The following is a 25462-nucleotide window of genomic DNA, read 5'->3' on the forward strand; positions in this document are numbered from 1 at the left end:
GAGTGACAGTACCTGGCACAGCTGGAAAATGGAGGTGTGTCACATAGCCAACTAACTCATAAGTGACTGTGGTTGGAATTTCTGTTTGGTTGGGGTCCGGCAGAGTACCACCCTTGGAGCATGCTTCACTCTGAGAAGAGACGCTTAAAGGCTGAATGAAGTCCATTGCTCTCACTCCCCTCCAGAGGAAACTGAAATACAGCTTGTTTGGGGCAAGAGATGGTTTGCTATGGCAATGAAGAAAAGCTTAGGAAGAAACACTGGTTATCTCTTTTGATAAAACGCATGGGAACATCTTCTTGGCTATTCTTGGCACTTCTGTTATTAACCAGAATCTTCTAGGTGCCCTTCTAATATAAATTAGTCCTTTAGGAAATCCAGTGAGCTGTGACTTTGGTCCCAGTTTTTGGCTGAAGGGCATGTATTTTTTGTATTTTTTGAAATATATTTAAGATAATTTCTGATTGACAAGAACTAGAAGTATAACTTATTCTGTATTTTAGCTCTCTATACTGTAAGTACCCATTAATATTTGTCAATTATATTATGTTAATATAGAAGGACCCCCTCCACTTTTAATCCTTCTGTCATTGTCACATATGGATGTTTGGTTTAAAATGCACACCAGTGAATTTTTTCAAAATCTTTGACAATATTGATATCAAAATAAAGAGTTGATCACAGTTGAGAGTGAGTAAGGTTTGCTTTTTATTTTGCTTGTAGAATGAATATGCAAAAACCATCTTATCAATTTTATAAGACATATTTTCTTAGACTAAAAGGAAAGTGGTAAATTTTATATGACAGGGTAGAGAATCTCCATATTTTTATTAACTACAAGAAATAGTAGATACCTTGAATAACAGAGGGAAAAAAATAATGCCTGTAATAGATAATAGCAATATTCTCTCTGAACTTTCAGTTTAAAATTGTATGAACCCAAATGTTGGTATTTTACAGTTTTAGACTAATTTACAAAAGTATTGATTACCTGGACGAGACCTTAAAATAATCTAGTTACATTTTACTATTTATTGAAGAGGAAACTAAGACTCCTGAAATCAATTAAGCTCCCTGAGTTGCTTAGTTATCGATAAGGCAAGGACTGGAATTCAGTCACCTCCCTTCCAGTTCTGTGCATAACAGTATTTATTTCACTTTTATTCATTTATTAAATTTGTAAGTGCTTTTTAATAAACTGCCCCAAAGGGGTGGATAATAGGTGACCAGTTAAATTCTCTTTAAAGTTCCCAAACCCTCTGATTACAAGCCGTTTAGCTTTTTGCTTTGCCCTGATTTTACAGCAGCTTATCATCACAAATTTTTCTGAGGTTTGTGGGTGTCTTTTCCTTAAACTTTTAATTTTAATCCTAAATTATTTTAATTCTCCAAGAGATTTTTGTGCCAAGTGGTTCTTATTATATGACATGGTTTTGGCCAATTTTTAAAATATTATTATTTGTTCACATAGTGACCTATGTAAATCAGAAGGATTTTTGCGACAAATAAGCAGACTAATGAGATTACTCACTAGTGCAAGCAGACAGAATGAGTGGGTGGATGTATGGATAGGAAGGAAGGGGGGGAAGCAAGAGGGAGGGAAGAAAGGATTTACATAGAAAAAACACCAAAAGCAATACTTTTTTCTGTGAAATTACTAAAGTCTTAGATCATCTTTGGGAAGTAAGGATAAATCTATCCAGATGTTTTTATAAATGAACTCAGTGTAAAATAATTTGTTACTTTTTCTATATTCCTTTGTATTAAAAACAACAACAACCTCTAGCTTAGCCTGATAAGGGAGAAAGATGTTCACTGTCAAAATAAAATAATTTATTCTGTTTGCGTTTGGTCGCTGAGCCTTGTTTTGTTTTGTTTTTAATCTGCTGGTAAATAGCATTTGGAATCTCCACATGAAGAGCGGGTATCCAATGCCTTACATTCTGTGGAGGTGGAGTTACAGAAGTTAACAGAGATTCCCTGGCTTTATTACATCTTACACCCAAATGAGGACGAGGTATGTAAAATTTGGCCTCTTGCTTTATAAATGTGAACCTTATGACGATGGAATTTGAACTCATCTTTTGAAGCAAAGATATTCAGGGGAAAATGAATTTTGAACACCACTTTCAAAAGTACTGGTCTTGAACAAGCGAGAAAGGCTTTTATGTGAACAGAGATATCTTATGGGAATCAGTACATTTTCAGTAGAATGTAACATCGTGAACTTTTTTTGAAGAAGTTCTCACTTCGACAATGTTTTGTTTTTATAACCTATTCCTGTGTTATCTCTAATATCAGAGTGGATTTTTCTTCTCTTAACATCCTGAGAAAATTCTTTTCTTGCTCGACTCGAACAGGAGCCTCCTATGGATTGCACCAAGAGAAACAACAGAAGTACAGTATTTCGTATAGTGCCAAAATTTAAAAAGGAAAAGGCTCAGAAGCAGAAGACAAGTTCACAGCCTGGTAGGTGATCCACACTGGAAGGGAAAGTATAACATTGTGGAAAAAATAACTTATGAAAGTGATATCACTGAGGTGATGAAAACGTTCTGGAACTAGATAGTGGTCATCGTTGCACAACATTGTGAAAGTACTGAATTGTACTTTGAATTGTACCCTATAAACATTGTACCTGTAGACATTGAATTGTACCCTATAAAATGATCAAAACGGTGAATTTTATTTTATGTTCACTTTATCATAATAGAAACAACCATATCATATATCTTACTAAAATCAGTCCACATATCCCCAGGAACCTGTAGTTCTGAAGCGCACGGGCAAATGGGGTGGTTGCTGATTTCCTTCAACTTTGTTTGGAGGACGTCAGTGTGTCTGTTTGGATGGTTCGTTATCTTGCTCAACAGCAATTCGAGGCATTGACATGTAACTTTTTTATTCAAAGTTCAAAATCTAGATCATTTTGATAAATGGAACATAGAAACTTTCCTTTACTCCTTTAACTTGCTAAATATATTTTCCACCTAGAGTTCTATCTTCTCTTCCTGCTGTTTTAAGGACTTACTATACCGTTTCAGCCCCTCAGTAATGACAGTCTGCTGTGACACTTGTGTTCTCAAGCAAAGGTTAAACTCTCTCTGACATTGTCTTCGTGGTTCCCTTTCCACCTTTCCCTGAGGTTAAATTTAATGCTGTACTTTGTGTTAAAGCACCCTCAAGTTCTGTGTGTATGATGGTATGTGCCTTTTACAGTCAGATCACTTTGTAATTCTTCTGAGTTAGCTATCTCACTTTAAAAAGTGATAGATAATCTTATTTTTGACAATCTTAGAACAGCTATTGAAGGGCATTTTAAAACCAAATATGGAAAATAAGTAGACTTTTATTAACCTGATCAGTGCTGAATAAAATGTATAAAAGAATGCTTATGCACACTGAAAAATAGCCATCCAGCTAATCTTAGAGAGCAGTGTGGACAGTTTTTAGATGACGTTAAGTTGATTTAACAGAACATTTATTGCTGTAATTATCAATAATTATCATTATCAATAGTAATAGAATCAATAAAGGCGACACTTGAAGTCAAGACCTGAAGCAGAAGTTTGTATAAAATTGAGTACCCCACGTCAGATTTTAAATTTGAATTAGCATTTGTCACTAATTAAACTATAACTAGTTTCATATATGGTCTTAAGGAAATCATTAGACCTTATTTAGTCCTTGTGCTACTGATCCTAATCATGAGAAATACCTTTTGTATACATATTGTGTAGTTCGGGTGGCTTTAAGGAAGAAATTGCGCTAAAGCTAAAGGCACAGTTGCCCAGCGGGGAATGTCTGTGTAGTCAGATCCTTGTGTTGGTTGATAGTCTGTAACCTGCATGGGAAAAAAATGGAATTGCAGTTTTGTTGAAACAACGCCTTTCACCTTTCCCTTTGCTAGCACTGCTGCTCTCCTCTGTTTTGCATCTTCTTTGGCCAACCTTTGCTTTGTGATGCATTGAGCATGTAGAAATTAAGGGGGTTTTGCTCTTAACTTTGGTAGTTCAGAAATGGGGCACAGAGGAAGTTGCTGCTTGGCTGGATCTGCTCAATTTGGGAGAGTACAAAGAAATCTTCATCCGTCATGACATCAGAGGGGCTGAACTTTTGCATCTGGAAAGGCGAGATCTTAAGGTATTTCCTTTGTGCTACTCTTCTGCTCTTGAAATTTTTCTTGCAAAACAGAATCCTTTCTCCTGTGCCTCTTCTGTTGTGTGTGTATAGCTTGGCTTATGTTATGCAGATGTGCAGTATTCTAACATGCGTTGTCCTGTGGTCTGAGTTCCTTATATGCTTTTTAAACAAGAATGTCAGCCGTATTTTCCGGTCAGAATTATTCTCTATTATGGCTAGAGCTTAGCATGAACTTTGTAATTTTCCTCTGCATCCATTGGTATGGCTGTTCCTGTGCTAATATTTCCAAATGGATCATGTTTCCATCAGCTTGTCTATTGGATCAGCATAAAAGGTGATAATTGTTACTGAAAATGACTAAAAAGATCTAATAAAAGGTTAACAACTAAAAATTAGTTCAAAATACCAATAACAAAGCCTTTCTAACAAATGGAACTAATTGGGCGACTTATGGCGGTGGCTACTTAGAGTCCTACAATTTTGTTGCGTTTCTAAATTGACTTTCAGAGGTCACACAAACTACACCAATAATTTCAAATTTCCTTTCCATGACTTATTGCTAGAATTGTATTATTCTCAAAAGGAAATTTATTATTTTCTTTAGTAAATGAAGTAAAAATTATGCCTTGCTTTTGCTAGAAAAGCAGCTCAGAGCCTATTCGTCATTTATGACAGAGAAGGAAAATCATTAATTCACGGTCTGCAGCAATTCCCTTTTAATGAAGAGTAGAATGGCCAGAGTAGCCTATTCTGTCCCAGGCTTAGGAGTAGGATTTTTGTCATGTTATATTTTCTTACCACATGCTGCCATTTTAAAATTCCAAGATTGATTGACAAGCAAGTGACAAAGGCTTCAACGTTTGTTGAGGTGATCCCTTTCCTGAAGACCAAGTTCTCAAATGCATAGAATTATGATATAGCAAATTCCTAACGAATTCATGAACTGTTGTGCCTTTATCTACAAATATGTTAGCAGAGATCTTTGAACAGATAATGGGTAATATAAAGTATAGGTTTTTATGAAACATAGTCATACAGTTTTGGCATATCAAAAGTGGACACCACTTACACCTAAACATTTTTAGCCATAACAATAATAATAAAATAATAGATTAATTAATTAGTTGAGCATCCCAAATCTGCAACATAACAAAATATACAGGATTCGAGTTCATAAAATAAGGGTTGACTTCAAAACTTGAATGCACAAAAAAAGATAAATGTAGGAGATTGTTATAGCCAACATATTTGTGTAGCTTCTGATATCGTTGGCAGGTAGCAATATTTATTGAATAGCTACTGATTAATATATTATGCCAGCTTCTCTGGGTGATATCTGCACTCTAGAAGCTTGTATTTCATTACTATGAATAAGCATATATTCAAGGAAAAGACTATATGTGTGTATGTAAATATATATGTATATATATATGTGTATATACAAACATACATGAACAGACAAATACACACACACACACACACAATGAGTGAAGCAAATATTTGCAGAATGAAGAAAATAAGCTCATACTATATTAAGTGAAAGTTAGAGTGATATTACCTGGCTGGAAAAAAGAGTAAGAGTAAAAAGGAGATGGTTAAGAATTAGTTTAATAAACTTTCTCTTTAGCTTTTCATGGGACTTTTTTGTTATGTTTTGTTTTTATTTTTAATACAAATTACATTCTTTCCCTTAAAACTTTTCTTTTAGAAATCTGTATTGACATGGTCCTTTTTAACTCTTTTGGTTTTAAAACAGGGTGTGGGGGAATGGGAAAGGGAAATAATTTTACAGAAAGAGCCTTCTGTAGGACAAAATCATGAAGCAAGAGAAGAAGTCTGCTTGTTCTCTGTGGTTGTAGCTGTCAGAGGGAGCAGAGCCTCAGAATAAAGTCTCGAAATGTTGGTGAAGCATTACCTACTCCGTAGGTAAACTCATCAATCCCCATTGCTTCCAATACTGTCTATGAATATATCGGTGGTTCACAAGATTGTATTTCCTGCCCTGACCTCATTTGTGAACTTTAGGGTTTATCACCACCTCTCCTTGATACTTGGCTATCCCATAGGGATGTCAATCTTAACATGTCCAAAACCAAACTTTGATCTCGGGTCCCACTCCCAGTCCGTCCCCTCTCCAGTGCTCTGCATCTTAGTAAGTCAGCCTCTCTCCCTCCAGGTGCTGAGCCAGAGAAACTCAAGGTCATACTTAGCACCTCCCTCTTCCTTATCTTTTTCCCCCAAACTCATTAAGCCCACCACAAAGTCAAGTTGATTCTAATCTCCGTCCATTTCTTTCTCCTTTCCACAATCCCGCTCCGTGCTGTTGTCGCCTGTTTCCTGTGTAAGGTCAGTGGCTTCCTAACTGGCCCTTCCACTGCTCCTCTTGCTGCCTCCCATCCATCACCCGCATTGCAACCAGAGTGATATTTTCACATCAGCTATATCACTTTTCTGCTTAACACCTTTCAGTGTCTTCCCATTTCAATTAGAATAAAGACTCACATCTTCGTGAGGCCTACAAAGTTCTGCCTATTTATTCAACTGCAGTGGAATCACTGGCCCCTCGCTGGGCTATACCCTATCCACCCTGGCCTTATGTCATTTGCTTAAAAATGCTAAAGTCTTTCTCACCTTAGGGGTGTACCCTTCTATGGTTTGCTTCTCCCCCTCCCCAACACCTGGCTGCCTCCTGCTCAGTCTTGGCTCAGGTGTAACTTCCTTTTCGCTAAAACAACTAGAGAGAGCAGTGTGACAGTCTAAAGCTGGGAAAGGGAAAATGTGCAGTAATGTGCTCTCATAGACAAATAAACTGATTGCATTCTTTTCCTTCTTGGAAGACAGTAGGAGAAAGTGAGGGATGCCAAAGAAAGTAGTAAACACAGAGTGTTTTTTGTTTATTTTTCATTTTTTCAATTTGGAAAGTTGTGTGGCCACAGGGATAACTGAATATCTACAAAGCATCCTTCTGCAAAACTAGGCCTATTCCTCCAAAGAAAGAAAAAACCAATGATAAAGAATATGATTAAGACATATTTAAGAAAGAGATAACAAATGTCATGGCATCACTTTATCACAGCCTAACTCTTAGAAGATGTGAAAGTATTGAACTCAAACTAAAGAAAATATAGCTAAGAAGTTAGTGTAATTCCATGGAAAACATTCATCTCATTACACCAAAATACTAATTCTAAGTAGAGTCTGCCTCTCTCAAAGGAGTTTTTATTCTTGAGAATATAATGTGCATATGGCCTAAAATAAAAAATTTAATATTAAATATATTTCTTGACCAGATAACCATGTTATCACAAAATAAAAAGAATATTTAAATATTCCACTCAAATCAAAGAATCTAAATGCAGCAGTACATGTATTTACATTTCAAACGTAGGTGGCAGGCACTGGTGACTTCCTGGAGGATGTGGCCTTGTTAAGTTTGCTATTTTAGCACACACTCAGGAAATACATAGTCGCCTTAAGAGTGATTGTGGATGGTCTGGTATCATATGAGAAAATATTTTTCTGGCTCAGTTAAATATTATGAAAATGTTTCTCTGAAATTATCTCAAGTTTGAAAATAGCACTGGCTATGTTTCAAAGAGTAGTTTCCAGAAGGATTCAAGATCATCAGTAGCCTTGCTGCTATAAAATTCAAAGAGTTCATAAAGTATATGGGAGAGAGAGAGCATGGATTTGTGTATGTGTGTGTAGACAAAAGAGTCTAATCTATCTCATTTAAAAGTTTAGAAATAAATAATGCTCTTAATTTACAAAACAGGGTAGATATTTTGAATCTTTATCTTCTCAAGTAAATAATCTTGTGGTACCTTATAATCCTGTTTTCTGTGCTACTTTGGAAGTCATCTTTTAAGTAATTTTCACATATTTCAAACTCTGTTTTGTAAAGAAGTGATTTAACTTCACATATAAGCAAACTGATTATGTTTATCACACTTGAAGCCCTGGTGTTTGGGCTTAACCCTTTCTCCTAGTTTTTCAGATAGTGAATATCTGGCTTTCTTGGATGTGTTTCATTCATTCCTGCAAAGAGTATTTATTTGCCAGGTACTTGCTATGGGCTGCACCTTCTGAAGTCACCATCCATATCTGAAAGTTAAATATTGAATTCTTGGTTCTTTATAGGAAGATAGTTCTTAAGAAACAAGAAGAGTTCTGAGGGAAAGGAACCAAAAGTGTTTTGAGGAAAAGCATCAACCCACAGATACTTAAGTTTCAGTAATTTTTACACTTATACGTTACAAAGTATAAAGAACATTTAAATATTCCACTCAAATCAAAGACTCTAAATGCAACTGTAAATACAGTTAAGTTCTAAATTTAGGCAGTGGGCACAGATATCTTCCGTTGAGATTAAGCCTTACTTTTAAATTTAACATTTTAGCAAGGAAATGTATAGTTGCCTTAGGACTAATTGTGGATGCCCTGGTGTCACACATCACTTTTCTCAGAGATCCCAAAAGGACCTGTGTTTAAAAAAAAGGAAGAAAAAGAAAAAGAAGAAATTCATTTTGGCTCTTGAAGAACTGCCATTGTATGTAATTTATGAGACTGTTACATTTAAGAATTTGTGTAGCATGTGATGTTTCACTGGTTGGTAATTTTTCAATGTCAGGTTATTTTTATTTTATAATCTTATTTTTCTAGCTTTCACTTCCTGAATCATTGAATATAAACTAAAATAAATGAACTGATTGTTAATTATGTTATTTGCTAGTTAAATATTTAATTCTCTTGGCAATAAATTTCTTTGTCTTCTTTCTTTTTGCTTTCTCTCTTTCTACCTTTTATTCTTTTTTTAGGACCTGGGGATACCGAAAGTGGGTCATGTGAAGCGAATTCTCCAGGGAATTAAAGAGCTCGGAAGAAGCACTCCCCAGGCTGAGGTGTAATCATACTGGTGCTATTCCTTGCAAGGGAAGTAATCGCTACTTAATACAAAGTTCTTGAAGCAATTGGCTAGTCTTGTAGTTTTCTCCCTAGCTGAGTAAGCACCACTGAAGCACCTCTACGGCTCGATATTTTGCTTTGGGTGAAAATTTTGATTTGAGATCGTAGAAAATATTTTGTGCCAAAAAAATACATTCCATGAAGCCATTTTCTTATTGTGCAGATAATATGACATGTTCAAATATGCTTATATTAGTAAGAAGGAAGGGGGAATCTGAGACAATTGCATGGTCTAAAAGGTGGAATTGCAAGATGTTTACTTTCCTTAAATTTGTCAGATGGAATGTTCTTACCATGCAACTGCATAACAATATGTGGCTCACACTTCTTAGGTTTTGTTATTGGAAGCGTTGGCTTCTTCCTTAAATTATTGGTTAGGAGACTAGGATGTAAATTAAGTTATATTTTGAATGTTATATTGGTATCACCTCAGATTCCTAGCACTCAGTGGTCAAAGAATATGGTTCAAACCCCTCAAATACTATGAATGAATGCAAATCTTAATGCACGATGTTTCTGCCTGAATTGTCTGTCTTTCTCTTGCATGTCACATCTAATATTGTAACACTTAGCTTTAGTGTCAATTTTAATGGAGTTTAATTTATTACTACCTAAGTACCTTTTTGTTGGCTAAAGGCACTTTTCTATTCTTTGATGTGGAATTTTGCATAAATATTCTGTATCTTAGAATTTGTGAACATGTGTCTGTGCCATAATCAACAAATGATATACATCTTATGCAAGCCAATTTTATGTCAGCCTATCATAAACAGTAGGTGTGCACATTAAGAAAATTCTCTGGATATTTTCATAAAATTACATGTTCTTTTGCCTAACAAAACTTATTCTAGCTTTCCAAACCAAAATTCCCACATTTTGTTCCTATTTTTCACTTCAATTTAATAATTATTTAATACTTTGTTTGCATTTGTAATATAGTAGACTGTTGACATCCAGGAATTTCCCCCGGATCTTAGCTGGGAACTGTGTACTGACTGGGCCACCCATGAGCTAAAGTGACTCCTGACATGAACTTCCCAACAAAAGAGATTTAAAATTTTTCTTAAGGGCTTTACATTATTATTATTATCTCACTTATTTATATCCTATCGGGTAGATACTATTTTTCTTTTTCTAAACCGCTGTACTTCAGCATAGCTCATTAGGAGTCAACATTACAATGATCAAATCTTTGAAAGCCAAAGGCATACATATCAAAAAGTCACAAAAATATCCTTAAATAAGCTTTCTTTAGACATTATATACCAAAAATATTAGCTATAATGTTGAAAAATCTTCTCTATAAGAGACATAAACAGGGTACTGACCCAGAGGTGACAATTTTCATAAAGTAGCCTTCTAGGTAGGTGCTCAATAGATATACACACACACCTATATACATATACGCATATGTGTATATACACAAATACACATTTATATGTATATTCACACTTATGTACATGTAGTCTTGAAATATACTCTCATTGATATTTTCTAAACAATTATTTGCCGAATGCTTAAAGAGAAATATTGATGGGAAAGCATTTAAAATGAACTCTTGTCAGACATATGATTATATCAAAAGAGTTCAAATATTTGACACTTTATTCTCATTTATAACTTGGTTATTTAACTACTAGTATCATCACAAAACTTAGATATCTTAAAAATAAATGAACCTGATGGGTTCCTGACCAAGGGTTTACCTAAGTTGTGAATAAATGGAGATTTTCCAAAGGGAATCATATCAAGTAGCTTAAAAGAGTACAGAGCTACTCACTTCATTTTAATGTTACCCACACCTATGAAATCAAAAGTCTTCATTTCCAGTTCCTTTTGTAGTCCCCACCCTGCAGGGCGTCCTGCTCTTCTGGGCACTTCTCTGTGAAATCAGAATATGAGGTGCCGGATTCTCGGAGCTCTTCTCAGATCACAGCCCCCGTCCAGCTCCACCAACAAAGGAAAGGGTGGGGCAAGGAGGCGAGGAGCTCTAGAGAAGAATGAATTAATGTAAAAATCTTTATTGGTTTTTACTCTCCCAAAATACCCCTTTGGCAATAGAAAAGATTCTCAAGCTATTATGTGTTTAGAATTTAAGACTAAGATGTAAATGATTGAATTTTTTTTTGTTTGATGTTGATCTTTCACTCTCAGGTAACATCTTTTTGTATGCTGTAAAACCTCACTTAATGGAATCCTTAGCTAGAATTTTCCTGCAAGTGGCTTTTGGATGAGGCAAATCCTTTAAAATGGCAATTTTGATATCTTTTTTTTGTTAAATGAGAGCAGTTTTTCCTGTACACTTTGTCTAGCAGGGCTGTGTGGGACCCAAATGACTTCACTTACCAGGTTTGCCAGGACAGAGCCCTCAGAGTCTCCTTAGGGCCCTGTCAGCGTCACAGAGGAGCCAGCTTCTTATAGCAGATGGGGTTACAGAAAAGGGAAGAGCTTCTGCATGGATCTGATCACAGCTCTGGGGAGTCCCCGTGGGGACTGTGTGCCTTGCTTCACACAAGCTGAGCTGAGAAGCTCAAGCCTGCTCCTCATAGCCAGGTCTCACCTTTCCTCCCCACTAGGCTCTCCCTCTCCTTGATAATTCGGGAGGGGAATCACAGCCAACATCCACTTCCTTTCACTCTCATTTTCCTGAGGAAGAACTTGCTTTTCAAGAAGGAAAGGAACACAGTCAGGCCTAAGTAAAATTTCAGAGTACTCAATTTTTCTCTTCGGTGTCTTTCCACCTCCCTTTCTGAGTTCCGTTTCCGCTTCCTGGCTTCCTGTTTTCCCACATGCCCAATACAGTGGTGGTTGCTCACATTCTCACTGCTGTGTGCTACCCTTTCCTCAACTTTCCCACTACAAAATTACTCCTTTCATCTCCCCACCTTAGCACCCGTTGTGGGTCATCTAGTGAAGTGTTAGGAATAAAACAATTTAAAGAAACTAATATCACAGTTTGCATTTTATAAAAGGAAATGTGCTAATCTAAATGAATTTATGGATTAGATAATTTGGAGGCCATGATATATATTGATATCATATATATATTCCTCTGGCTGAGAAGAGGTGACCCGTGACTGTCCAGATCTGTGCTGTCCAATATTGTAGCCACTAGCCACATGGGGCTATTTAAATATAAATTAAATTAGAAATTTAATTTCTCAATTATTAGCCACATTTCAAGTGCTCAGTAACCACAGTGGACAGTACAGATATTGAACATTTCCATCATTGCAAAAGTTCTACTGGATAGCACTGGTCTAGATCATTGTTGTGGTCCATGGACCAGCAGCATCTGTATCACCTGGGAGTTTATAGAAATGCAGATCTCCTCAAGACCTACTGAATCAAAATTTTCCTTTTAACAGGATTCATTAAGTTATTAGCACTGGCCTAGATTTGTTTTATCCCTCCTAGATATTAAGAATCTGAGGTCTTCAAAAGGTCCTCAGAATAGCTCACTGCCCAATCCATTGTTTCCTATCCATTCTCCAGCTAATCCCAGAAATGAGCTGAAACTCATTTATCACTCCAACTGAGCTTCCTTCTCAATCATTATTCTTATTTCTGGTTCCAGATGAGCCCTACCTTCCCGGTTGTTATGTTTTAGTAGCTAAGGTGGAATACAGGAGATTGGCTGACCAGCACAGCTGGCCTTTCTCCAACCTTTCATCCCACGTCTACGTCACAAATATCTCCATTTGCTCAGTTTGCTGCTCATGTGGCATTCTCATTTGTTCACAACTTAAGTCACAAGGAACATTTCAGAAGAGTATGTACTGAGGTAAGACCGGGTCAGTCTCCTACCACTTGTACATTTTCACTTTCTCTTACATCTTATCAGTAGATTATCCTGTTGACATAGTTCATGCTTGAGAACACACAGCAGTGCACACGCATTACATGAATCATTAGGCATGCAAAAAAGAAAAAAGAACTGAAATGATTACAAGTAAAGTGAATGTGTCGTCAAAGCCCTGAAAGAGGGCACGTTTTGCTAGACTAAATGTTTTTCTTATTACGCTAACTTATCTTGATTTTCAGATAGTTAATAATTCATTAAAATAGTGCCTGAAAAATAATACATCATATTCCTGATCCTCAAAATACAAATTACTTAATTCTGTAATAAGATCTTTCCCAATGACTTATTGTCAATAATCCTTCACTTAATAATTTTTGTATATTGATATAATTTACCAAAACATGACTGCCTAGAGATTCTTTAGCTGATTTTCATGAATAAAGTGGGCACCGCCTTAATCTTCAAGGAAGTTGTTTTTAACAGGAATTGAGGAAGGAAATATTCATGCAAAGCTGTGACTTAGAAAATTATAGTGGAAGCCTCTATATATCGTTTTTAACATAAATTATCTATTATCTCTGACTGGGCTGACAACATAATGGACTTTCACTTATACAGATATGAATTCTTTACAGATATAGCTTTTCATTAAGCTATAAAAACATTGCATCTCTCAACCCTGACATCTAGGATCTCTCCTGCTGCCTCCCCCCAAAATGGACTTATCTTGCATTTCTCAGATGCAAGTTGAATAAAACAGTGGGTTTAGAGATTGATGATACAAGTGGCAGTTTTAAAGCACCGAATTCTTTAAATCAGCTGAAAAGCGTGAGAAGTGAAGATTTCTCAAATACTATTGGTCAATGGAATAGCCTCCCCAAACGGTTCCCACTGGGCTTGGCTGCCACGCCTCTCTCTCTCCTCTCACTGCCCTACGCCAAGTGCCACGGGGCCTGGGACTTGTTCGTCTCTGCCATGACATCTCCACAGTGACTTTTGTATAACGGTCTCTGTGTCAGAGAAATAATGTTGCCTTTGCAATAGGATGCCTTCCTAAAGAAACAACCAGAACTTTACAAAGGCAATGACTATTGGTTTTTATAACATGCAAAGCATTAATTTTTTAATCTTCGTTACTATTTTCTCTTTATTATTTTCTCCAAGTTTTGTTTAGGGATATTTCTGTTAGAAGAAAAAACTATAAAGGTGTATCACTATGGAGAACAGAGAGATAAAAGACAGCTGGACTGTACCTATTTGTATACTTCCTTCTGTTATTTTCAGGAAAAGAAGTTTAACAGAGTAACTGAGACTGCGTTAAACTCAGTAACGATGTTTCAGAAAAACCCATATTACTAATATAGGTGAGCAGATTAATTCCTTGTATGTAACTAAGATATTCTATTTACATATATTTATATCCTCTGAATTTTTTTATGCACTTCCAAGTTTTAGTTGGAAAAATAGAAACCAAGCCACTATTTAAAAGTTAGAAAACACCACATAAAATACTTCATTTTAGCTACAAGTTATTCATTGTATGGGAATTTATAAATAGTCTGAGTATTTCATAGGAACTGCATTTCAAGAATAAATTAACCAAACCTCAGAGAACTTAGGGTTACTTTTAAAATACATTAAAATAAGTTTCGTACTCAATCGATACTACCATTGAAGTTGGATAATGCAGTTAGATATACAAGCTAAAAAGGAAAAAGAATATATTTTGTGGTTCTTACTGTTTGATTGCACTACGTTTACCACAGCTTAGCCATATCTATTTCTGTAGTCTAAGTATTAAGCTGATATGTAGCTAAAGATTTCTTACAGTTCTGGTAACTGGTAACTAGTGCTGTGAAAGGTTTTCGTATTGTAACATTCCCAGTTTTGTGAGCTATATATTGTATATTGAAGATGACTAATAAATTGGAGTAATATATTTATCTAGAGCTGGGAAAATGTGATAATTATTTTCAAATCTTCAAGTAAGTTGTATCGAATTTTTTTCTTCCTCGTAAGTGAGATAAAAGTCTCACCTTTATGTTAAAATGTCTATTTATACAACAAGTTTCTCCTTTTACTGGGTTTATTAATTTTCATATTAAAATTTTTCTTATCTTTTTATACCAAAATAATTATCATGCTGGTTGTTCAAACTGCCAAGGTGTATTTTTGTTTGCAGGACTTTTGGCAGCCAGGATATTTAATAACAAACCAGTCTTGTGTATTTTGTGGCTTTGGGGGCAAGAATTTTACCTTTAAATTTCTATGTGAGGCAGGGCTGATAACAGCAAAATCAGTAATAGACAGTATTACTTACAATCATCAGTAGAAGCTTTTCACAAGTTGTATAAATCAGTGCATTTATTTATTATGTTGTGAAATTTAATCTTTATACAAAATGCATCTTCTAGCTCTTTCCTTCGTTACTGCTGTTGCTTAGAGTGTAATAGCTCTGTTAATGATTTACTTACATACTTGAAGCACTCATTTCTGTCAAACAGATGCCCAGTTTTTTCCCTTGTAAAAAATTGTATTCTTTACCATCATAGAAACTGAAAAGGAATAGGGACTTTGTTAAAAAATAATTTTAATGTTTAAAATAAATATGGAAAAAGGCATAAAGCCAAAATGAAATCATCAACATTAAGAATTTAATGTAGCCAAAGGATTCGTTGTGCTCTGTTTTGCCAATATATATTTTATCTTCAAGTCAGAACTTCTTTTCCATGGTAAATTTTCAATTTTTGTTGTAAAAGAGATCTCAGTGGTTATGCTGCTAATATGACGTTCAAACGAACTTTAAGAATCGTGAACCCCCAAAATACGACATCCCTCCAGGGGCGGGCTCTGGGATCCCAGGGTGTGTGTATTGTGAACACCTTTGCATTTGACTCTGGGCTTCTTGACTCGTGGTAACCATGATGGATGATGGTTTGTCTGTTTGTTTCTGTCAGTTAAGTCAATGGGATTTTCATTGAGTTTTGAATTATTTCTGCTTAAAAATATTCGCTATTAAACTGTTTAAAAAACTGAAAATTTACAACATAATGGGACAACATACCACACAGAATAAAATCACATGTTTTTGAGGAGGGAAAAAACCACTCTGACGTAACATGAGGCTGTATTGTATACCAAAGAAATCACTTTAGCAAGCCTCAAATTGACTGTTCTATTGTTTTGTAGTATAAGCAGTAGATGAATTGTGAACTATTTAAAAACTATAGTAGGAATTAAGAATTAGTTTACTGTAATTTTACAGACATAGAGTTTTTTGTTTTTTGGTTTTTTTTTTAGAGGTTTTTTTTTTTTTTTTTTCCTTTTTCTCCCCAAAGCCCCCCGGTACATAGCTGTACACTCTTTGTTGTGGGTCCTTCTAGTTGTGGCATGTGGGACGCCGCCCCAGCGTGGTTTGATGAGCAATGCCATGTCCGCGCTCAGGATCCAAACCAACGAAACACTGGGCCGCCTGCAGCGGAGCGCGCGAACTTAACCACTCGGCCACGGGGCCAGCCCCCAGACATAGAGTTTTATATTGATTTTACTGTCACAACAGCAATTATTGAAGGCAGGAAAAAATATGCATGAGAAACATTGTATGGAAATTAAAGGGAAAAGGAGCTTGAGTTGGTAATTTAGAAATGAATACTTTGCACATAGGTATCTTTCACCTTCTATTATAGAAATGCAAAACATGTGTGAGATGTATGATAGGCACAATACCACAAAAATTAAAAAATGTCACACTGGTGAGGTCTGAAACTGTATCTGTATCTTATCCAAAAATCTGGTCATTTTAGGAAGCCCATTCTACTGTTGAAATTTAGAAATCAGTTAAGCAGGTAGTTGGATGACCTAACTGTTTGTGTTTATTACATGAGGCAAGTGTCTGTGCTTTCTCAACTGAGTGGTTTGTATAGTGAGAGCTCATCAGAAGGGCTTAGCTAGTTCCTATAGACGAACTATGGTAAATGTAGATAAGACCACACCATGCAGACTAAAGAGATTTTCATGAACTTACTAAGCCTTGAACTTTGTTAGCAATTTTCCTTTATTTGAAACAACAAAAATTTATTAAAATTTACAATACTACAAATAGCTGAATTCTATGATTCTGGAGATGGAATATGGTTTAGGTTTATTGGGTTCCATAACTAACTTTGGCGCTAGCTCACTCTGTCCTTTCTACGAGCTATATCTTTTGGTGCCTCAGTTTTCCCAATTAGAAATGGCACACATTATCATCAATTATAAGTACTTGGTAATTTTTCTTTTACAAAGAACCTATGTAAGTGTGAATTATACCTAAATTTCCCACTTCTTTCCCATGGTCATTTTTAGATATAAAGAAAGGCTTTGCTTTATAGGGAAAAATTGAAAGTCCAAATTAATGTCCCTTGAAGTTCATTTTAAAAATGAGAGTGAAGTTACATTAGTACTATCTGTACTAGAGTAGGTTATGGGTATTTTCATCTTTGTACTACAGGTTCATATTATTCATTTTAAGATAGACTAAAAACTCACTTCTAAAATCTTCAGAATTTTAGAGTAATTTTATTTTTCTAAACTTATCCCAGTCAACATTATATAGCACTGAATTTTTTTTAAAATTAAGACCTTCACATCTTTGCTTAGATTAAAAATGTCTCCTTAAATCAGTGGTTAAAAAAATAGAATATGAGACTCTCTTACCTTGTTTTACCCTGTGACATCAATTACTCTCTACACTAAGTGAATTCTGAATGGTTTCTTTGCTCTTCGATCCAAAGCATGGATTACTGACTACATTCCCTGGCTGTGGAATGGTACTCCCTTCATGCAAAGTACCTTCAAACTTCCTGTAAAGAAAGTCAACTAGAGATTGTCTTAATTATTGCCATAATGGAAATCTGGGTACAATTAAGGGAAATAAATTAGAATAACCTAGTTAAAATCATTAAATATAGATGGGAATAAAGGAATATTGACTTTATTTTTACCTGACATTTAGATTCAGTCAGTAGCTGATCTTTGACTTAAAGATTTCTTTGCTAAATCTGGTATTTATTATAGCATAATACGATAACTTGGAGCTTCTGTTGCCTCCCCTTCCCCTAAAAATGTTGGAATTATAAAAGGATGTAAGCTGCGTAAGACAAGGGGAAAGACTGAATTAGAATTCACTTGCATGATATTTTGTCTTACTGACACAACTTAGTTTTCATGATGGCACATGTCTAAATGATGATTCCAGAATGGTTTGATGCAGTGACTGGAAGAAATCATTTTTCTGGGAATTTGCTTCCCACCATGACCTGATATACATACAGATGACCTTAGCCTAATTAAAATTAATTATAATTTTAATTAGAACCTGCCTGTTTACAGATTTCAATTGTGCAGCAATTTTTTAATATACATAATGGTCAGGATAGAAGAATTGCAAATTTGAGCAGTTCTTTCTTTTCCTCCCCTCCTTTTACTTGAAAAGCTTTCAGAAAGCTTTTGAGAGATGACGCAGGTTTCATAGCAACATTCTGTGATTATGTTCTTCTCCCAAGAAATTCATAAACTAAAATATGGAACAAAACAAATTCTTAATCCTAATCTTGTTTTGGATTGTGTAAGCAAAAGCATTCTATATATCATAGTCTTTTTTGTATGTATGCAGTTGCATATGTATTTCATTTTTTGTCCATCTCAAAAATTGGCATTTTAGGTTTTATTTCTAGTTAGTTGCAGTAAAGCAATTAATTCCATTGCCTTAATTCAGGCCTTTATCAGTAGAGACCTTCACTATTTTTCTCCCCTGTGCTTTCGCCATAGTTTTTCAGCAACTAGTTTTCCTACCTTCATTCTCTCCCACCTCTAGTCCGTCTTCCACATCACTGACAGAGTGGTCTTTCTAAAGCACAAATTTACTTTGTCATGCCTTCGCTAAAAATTCTTCAATAGGCTCTCCTTCTTTATAGCATAGCAACCTAACTCCTTAGGATGAGGGATGAGGATCTCTATGACCTTGCCTCCTCCTGCCTTTTTTAGCATCTTCACTCACCATTTCCTCTAGAGACCTTTTGTAATCCAGAAATTTGGAACTACTAACAATTCAGTACCTTGGCATAATCACATGGTGTAGTTCAACTCATTCAAGACCCAGTTCAAATTTAACTTTCTGTGAAGCTCTACCTGACTTCCCCAGGCAGACTTAAGTATTTCATCCCTGCTCCATAGTATTTTGAAATTTCTTCTGTTAAAATAACATCATAATTTAATATATATATGTGTGTATATCTATATCTATTACTCTCTCCCCCCACTGAATTTCTCTGTCTTTGTAGTCTTAATGTTTAGTTAGCACATAATAGGACTTTAATAAATGTTTTTGAATGAAGGTAATATAAAACCAAAATTTCTCTATATTTTTATACTTTGACAAATAAAAGCTTAGACTTCACTGAGAGTCCACATGAGGGGTGTGTGTATTCATGAGCAGGTGAGCATGCATGAGCTCTGGGCAAACCAACAGAAGATCAACAACAGAGAAGAGCAGCTGCTTTGTGAAGGATGATCATTTGTTAGCTGCTTATGAGAAATATTTGCCAAACCTGAATTCTTGTGTCTAAAAGGAGGCTTACAGAATTTTCACGTAACTACCAAATTTTTATTTGTAATTCACAAATATGCCCTAAAGATTATCCTTCTCTTTTGCAGACCTTCAGTGTATACCATCCACATAAACACATACACTGATTACTTACACAAAATAATGACTTGAGAAAGAATAAAACACAATAGTGAAGGTGAAAGTTTCTTAAAAGTAATATTCAGCCAGAGATATAGACTGAATTTGTGTGATTTCAGGTCATTTGTAGTTAATGATGATTGCATGTTTTATGATGTAAATGTAGGAAGGCTTGTTTGCTACTGTTATCACTCCTTCCAGAACATAAAGATTAAAAACAGAATCTGTTTTTCTTTTGTGATTCTATAAAACCTTTCTACCATGTCCCCAAATTATGATAAAGATGATCACAAAATGCTCTTTAAAACTTAATAATTTCTAAAATTAAATAGTGGTAAAAAATGCATGTAGTTAAATACACTCTCCCTTCACTCAATTGATGGATATTTTTCTACCTGCTCTATCCTTGGCATTTGATGAGATGCTGGGGATGCAAATAAAGTATAACTCTTATCTGTTATAGTTCAATTTGTTTTGCTAATTATTTTCCTACAGTCTGTTTACAAAATTGGGAGGACATTTTTTAAACCAGGTGTTTCTCAGGTTATTTCACAGAAGTGGTCTCCTTCCACCCAAAAAACTAACCAAATTCTCTATCATAAAGAATTAATCTCATTTTTATGTCCACAATTTTTTGTATTTTCAGATCAGCCACAAATAATCTTTGATTATCACTTGTCAAGTACATCTTTCATCAATCCTGTAGAACCCCATTTCCACAACCATAGGTGCTATGTGTGATCCAAGCGACTAATAGATTTGAAGAATGTGAGTTAAATTTCAAGTCTATTTTACGAATGCATATCCTCATTAATAACACATACACCAAAATATATGAGGTGTGCATTGTAAACCCACAGTAGAGGGGACGAGTTGTAAAGTCATGCTTTCCAGTATACTTCAAAGGCTCCATTTGCAGTTATGGGTTGATGTTTCCACCTCAGTTATTTTTAATGGGGAGTAGGGAGTAATATTTAACTGGTAGCATTCTTATCTAAGCATATAATAAATATACTGCTAGTATTTATGTGCCACACTGCAGTGATATAGAGATGAAACAAAACAAACATATTTGAGGTATGAAAAATTAACTCTCTGAATATTTATTGATGGTTAGGGAACAGGGTTCCTTTATGAGAAGGAAAAAACTGTCTTTATCTTTATTGTCTGTAAGTATGGAAAAAACCTTACTTGTATGTATATTCACATTTTGGTAGGCATATTTGGAAGTCAACGTTTCCCATCAGTATAAATACCGACCATTTCTATGTTCTCTAGCAAAAGGAAATTCTTAGTTCGATACAACTTTACTCTTGTTCGACGTTGTAAAAGGTCCACAAAGGAAGGAGGCTCAGAAGGCTGGACATGTTACCCTTATATTTAGCACATTGATTTTATCTTTCAATAAAGAGAATCAGTAATTATTTGCCTCCTGTTTATCATCATGTTAAAAACATAAGAGTATAGTTACTTTTGTCTCTTACATTGCAAAAGATAGTTTTAATTTAGGCTTTGCCATATTATTTATAGTTAAGAATTTACTACATTTTGGTAGTCTTTTAGAACTTATATCTGAAAGATGCAGATCATGTCTGTCTATTTATTACACAGTGGGCTCTGTTTGCTGCAGAAAAGAGTGAAACTTTTAACTGCTTAGCACACTTGCCAGTGAGATATACCTGACAGAGCAGAGGTTATAACTTTGGCTCTAATTACTTTTAATAATGGTAAGAAAACGTGAGTTTTGTTTGTTTACATGCTGTTTACAATGGCATAATTTTTTAAATGTATACAAGAATTGAGATATTTATTGCATACTATTTTAAAGATGTTTTATGTGTTTTCACCTTTGGAATATATTGTTACAGTTCCTTATACAGATAATTTGGGTGGCTTTGTTAATGTAGCTAGTAATTTTTATGACTACTAAGTGACCAGTTTTCCGTGCCTTTTATTGTGGGGTGCATGATTATGTATTTATTGTACGGAAGTCACTGATGCGTGTATTTTTGTACTTTGCTGAGAGTAATGGTTGATCTTAATGTACATGATGATGAGAGATGCCTTTCCCAAAGGGCACTGCTTTGAGATTGTCCCTCTGAAATAAAGAGAATGCATTTGGAGTATGTGTGAAGTCTATATTCTTTCTGGTGGGAAATCTTACTTTTTGTGTTATTTTATTTTGAGATAATTGTAGATTCATGTACAGTTGTTTGAAATAATAGAGAGAGAGATCCTGTGTACCCTTTACCCATTTCCCTCCAATGATAACATCCTGCAAACCTATAGTACAGTATCACAGCCAGGATGCTGACATCGACACAGTCCAGATGCTGAACAGTTCTCTCACCATAAGGATCCCTCATGTTGCCCTTTTGTAGCCATACTTACTTCTCTCCCACCTCCACCCCCTGCTTAACCTGGGACAACGACTAATCTATCTCCACTACTATAATTTTGTCATTTTAAGAATGTTATATTAATGGAATCTTGTAGTATGTGACATTTTTTTTTTCACTCAGCCTAATTTCCTAGAGATTCATCCAAATTGTTGTATGTATCAAGAGTTAGTTTCTTTTTACTGTTGAGTAATATTCCATCTGATGGGGGAATTCTTGATGGTAAAACATAATTTGGTTTATTCTTATAGTAATGAGTCCTTAAAGTCCACCAATAAACACTTGTTAATAACTAAATGCATGACAGGTGTTGTCTCCAGTGGCAAGATCTATAAATAGACGTTTGAGATTACTGTCTAGTGAGGAATAAAGATGATCATAATACAGAGCCTTATGTGCAGTGATAAAGACAGCCACCAAGTGTGTGGGGAACACAGAGAAAGGGAGGATGTAGAGGAGGTTAGGGGCGCCTCCCTTGGTAGGTGACATTGAGTTGAGTCTTAAAGCAGTTAGCCAGGGAAAGTATATGTGTGAGATGCAGAGGTAACAGTGCAAGGGAAGACAGCAAATCAGCATAGCGGGTACAGCTTGGCGTTGCTGAAGCATAAAGGGAGTGCAGCAAGAGACACGTGATGGAACTTGAGAGGCGAGGGTGGAACAATGCAATCAGCTTTTTCCCTGGAAAGACAGTGACCTCTGCGGGTGGAATTGACTTGCAAAGGGCCAAGGACAGGGGGTCGGCTAGCAGTCGTTGAAGAGCTCTAAGCAAGAGACAATGAGGGACTTCTTTAGGACAGTTTTAGTGGAAATGGAGAGGGAACAGATCTGAGAAATCTGAGGTGTAAATGGCCTGCGCTTGGAGACTGGCTGTGGATAAACTAGGAAGAGAGAAGAATCCCAGATTTCTCCCAACTGAAAAGGAAAGTACCACGGTCAAATTCAGATTCAGCATCATGGGTTTAAGATGATTGTAGGATGTCTATAAGATAGATGACGATGTTGGAGAGGGGCGTGGGAAGGAAATTACAGATCTGGGAGTCCTTATCAGGTGGGTTGAAGACATTAGAGAAGATGAAATTGTTCTCAAAGACCCTTAAGCACTCAGAAAGGAGCCCCACAAAGCTGGGACTCAGACCTCTGAGGAAGGGTCTGTCCAGATAGTGCCTCTGGGAGATGGGTGCGATGAAGCTGATCTTGGGAGTGTCAGAGGAAGAAGCTGGATAATGGAACTAACTGCTTCTGTCAGAGTGAGAACCGGTGCCCAGGCGACACTGGCAGCAACAGTGAGCAAAACAGGAAGAGTGAGTCCTTTCTCCTCCTGCCTTCCAGTTTCCCTCGTGTGCTCCCCATTGTTAGAACAGGCAGGAAACCAGCTGGCAAGGGAGTAATATCATTTGTATTGCAGAGCCCCAGCCCCAGCAGCACAGAGCAGAGTCTCAAAGGGTGTCTTTGGAGCTAAGAGGTAACAGTTTAATAAGTGGCCACTAGGTATAATGAGGCACTCTTCTTTAAAAACAACAGTCTTTATCACATTCAGTGACAAGTGGGGCACGAAGCTGCCCCAGGAGGAATAGTTGATGGAATGGAGTATTCTTAGCTTGAAAAAGAGAACATTCAGGGGTGAGGAGTGGAGGTAGAGGTGGGAGGAGAGGAGGTTGGACGTAAGAGCTGTCTAAATATTTGAGGGACTGTCATGGAGAATTGGGCTTGAGTTTGTTCTAAATGAGATGAGCAAGTGAAATTGACAGGAAAAACTGTGATGTCTGAAAATGCACCAGGCCATCTCACAGAATGAGTTCCGCCTTGGGAGAAGAGTTCAAACAGAGGCTGAGAGCCTGCGAACTCCATGGGGGAAGAAAAGTTTTCACTGCTGTATTCCAATGTATGGAACAGTGCTTGGCACACGGTATGTGCACAATATCTATTTGTTGACTGAGTCAGAAGTAATTCAAGCATCAGATCAGAGGACCAGAACACCTTGGGGTCCCTTTCAGTCTTGCAATTGATTATATATAAAGGTAAAATATGCAAAGTCCTAACCAAATTAGGAAACAAATGAACCAGAGTTTTAACTCCAAAAAAACTTGTTATCCAGCATCCCTTTAAAAGCAAGTCCCTGTTAACCAAAACTTTCAAGAATCTCTATGGTGACCCTGAGGCACTGCCTCATTCTGAAGGGCTGTCTGAATCATCATATTAAATTACTTTTACTTTAAAATGCAAATTGTATTTTATTATATGCTAATTCTTTAAAGTAGTTATTTGTTTACATAGCCATAATTCTTGATTAATCACAAGGCCCATTCCCTAATCTTGGCAGCTAACAGTTGATAGTCTGTCTTACTCCATTCAGGCTGCTGTAACAGAATACCACAGACTGGCTGGATTTTAAACAGCAGAAATTTATTCCTTACAGTTCTGGAGGCTTCCAGACCAAGATCAGGGCAGCAGGAAATTTGGTGTGGTGAGAGCCGACTTTCTGTTTTGTAAATGGCTGTCTTCTCCCTGTGTCCTCACATGGCGGAAGGGGCCAGGGAGCAATCTGGGATCTCTTTTATAAGGGCTCTTCTCCCATTTATGAGGGCTATGCTCTCATGACCTAATCCCAAAGACCTCACCTCCTAATACCATCAGCTTGGGGGTTAGGATTTCACCATTCAGACTACAGCATAGTGCTAGCAAATTAGGATTTTCACCAGTATATATAAATATAGTAGATTTTTATGTATTGCTATTATCATTTTGGAAATAAGAATCGTCCCAGTAGTCTAAAGATCTGAACCCCATTTTCCTTCCCTAGCTCTGGCCCTTCTGTCTTCCTTAGTCCTTGTGTCATGGCTGGTGCATTCACAAAATGTGACAGTCAGCGCTGTGATTGATAACATTCTGGTGCTTGTCTTGTGGCTGGGATGTGGGTACCAACCACAAGAATAAGAGGCTAAAGATAAAAAATAGTAGCATCTTAGCATTATTTAGATAGAACTACTTGGTTTGAAGCACTGTATGTACATTTAATCCTCATAACAACCCCTAAGTTTAGCATTAGCCCCATTTGAAAGGTCCTCACACCATCCACCCAATTCCAGTTGGTTCTGCGTCTGCTTCTGGCTGTGACATTTTAGATAAATGTGGACATTGAGCACTAACCTTCCTTAAAGGAGTGACACTGACTTACCAAGTAGGAAGCGGCCCCAAGAACCATAGGGAGTCAGCTAACGCATGTTCTCCGCATGTCTCTTCTCCCATCTCCTCCCACCCAAATCCATGCGCCATAGCACCCTAGCACCTGAGAGAAAGTCCACAAATGAAAGGCACCTTAGAGTATATCACTTAATTTTTTTCAGACTTTTTTGACTGCTACCCACAGTGAGAAATACATTTTCCACAGTATGCACAAATATATATGTATATGTGTATAGATATATA

At 36.3% G+C, this 25462-nt stretch overlaps 1 protein-coding gene across 5 annotated transcripts in view; it reads left to right on the forward strand.

Annotated features, from left to right (window-relative positions):
- Positions 1 to 14860, forward strand: part of DGKH (diacylglycerol kinase eta) — a 175548-nt gene extending 160688 nt beyond the window's left edge. For 3 of the 5 annotated variants that reach the window (XM_046664534.1, XM_046664535.1, XM_046664537.1), the window contains 3 exons: positions 1898 to 2017; positions 2361 to 2469; positions 4013 to 4306. In XM_046664534.1, the coding sequence (XP_046520490.1) occupies positions 1898 to 2017; positions 2361 to 2469; positions 4013 to 4233 (450 nt within the window). In that variant the 3' untranslated portion in view covers positions 4234 to 4306. Of the gene's footprint in view, positions 1 to 1897; positions 2018 to 2360; positions 2470 to 4012; positions 4307 to 8960 lie in introns of those variants that run through there. The other 2 variants (XM_046664536.1, XM_046664538.1) reach the window with 2 other exon arrangements.
- Positions 14861 to 25462: the final 10602 nt, after the last annotated feature.

The sequence above is a fragment of the Equus quagga genome, chromosome 6 (assembly GCF_021613505.1).
Source record: "Equus quagga isolate Etosha38 chromosome 6, UCLA_HA_Equagga_1.0, whole genome shotgun sequence".
Taxonomy (NCBI): Eukaryota; Metazoa; Chordata; class Mammalia; order Perissodactyla; family Equidae; genus Equus; species Equus quagga.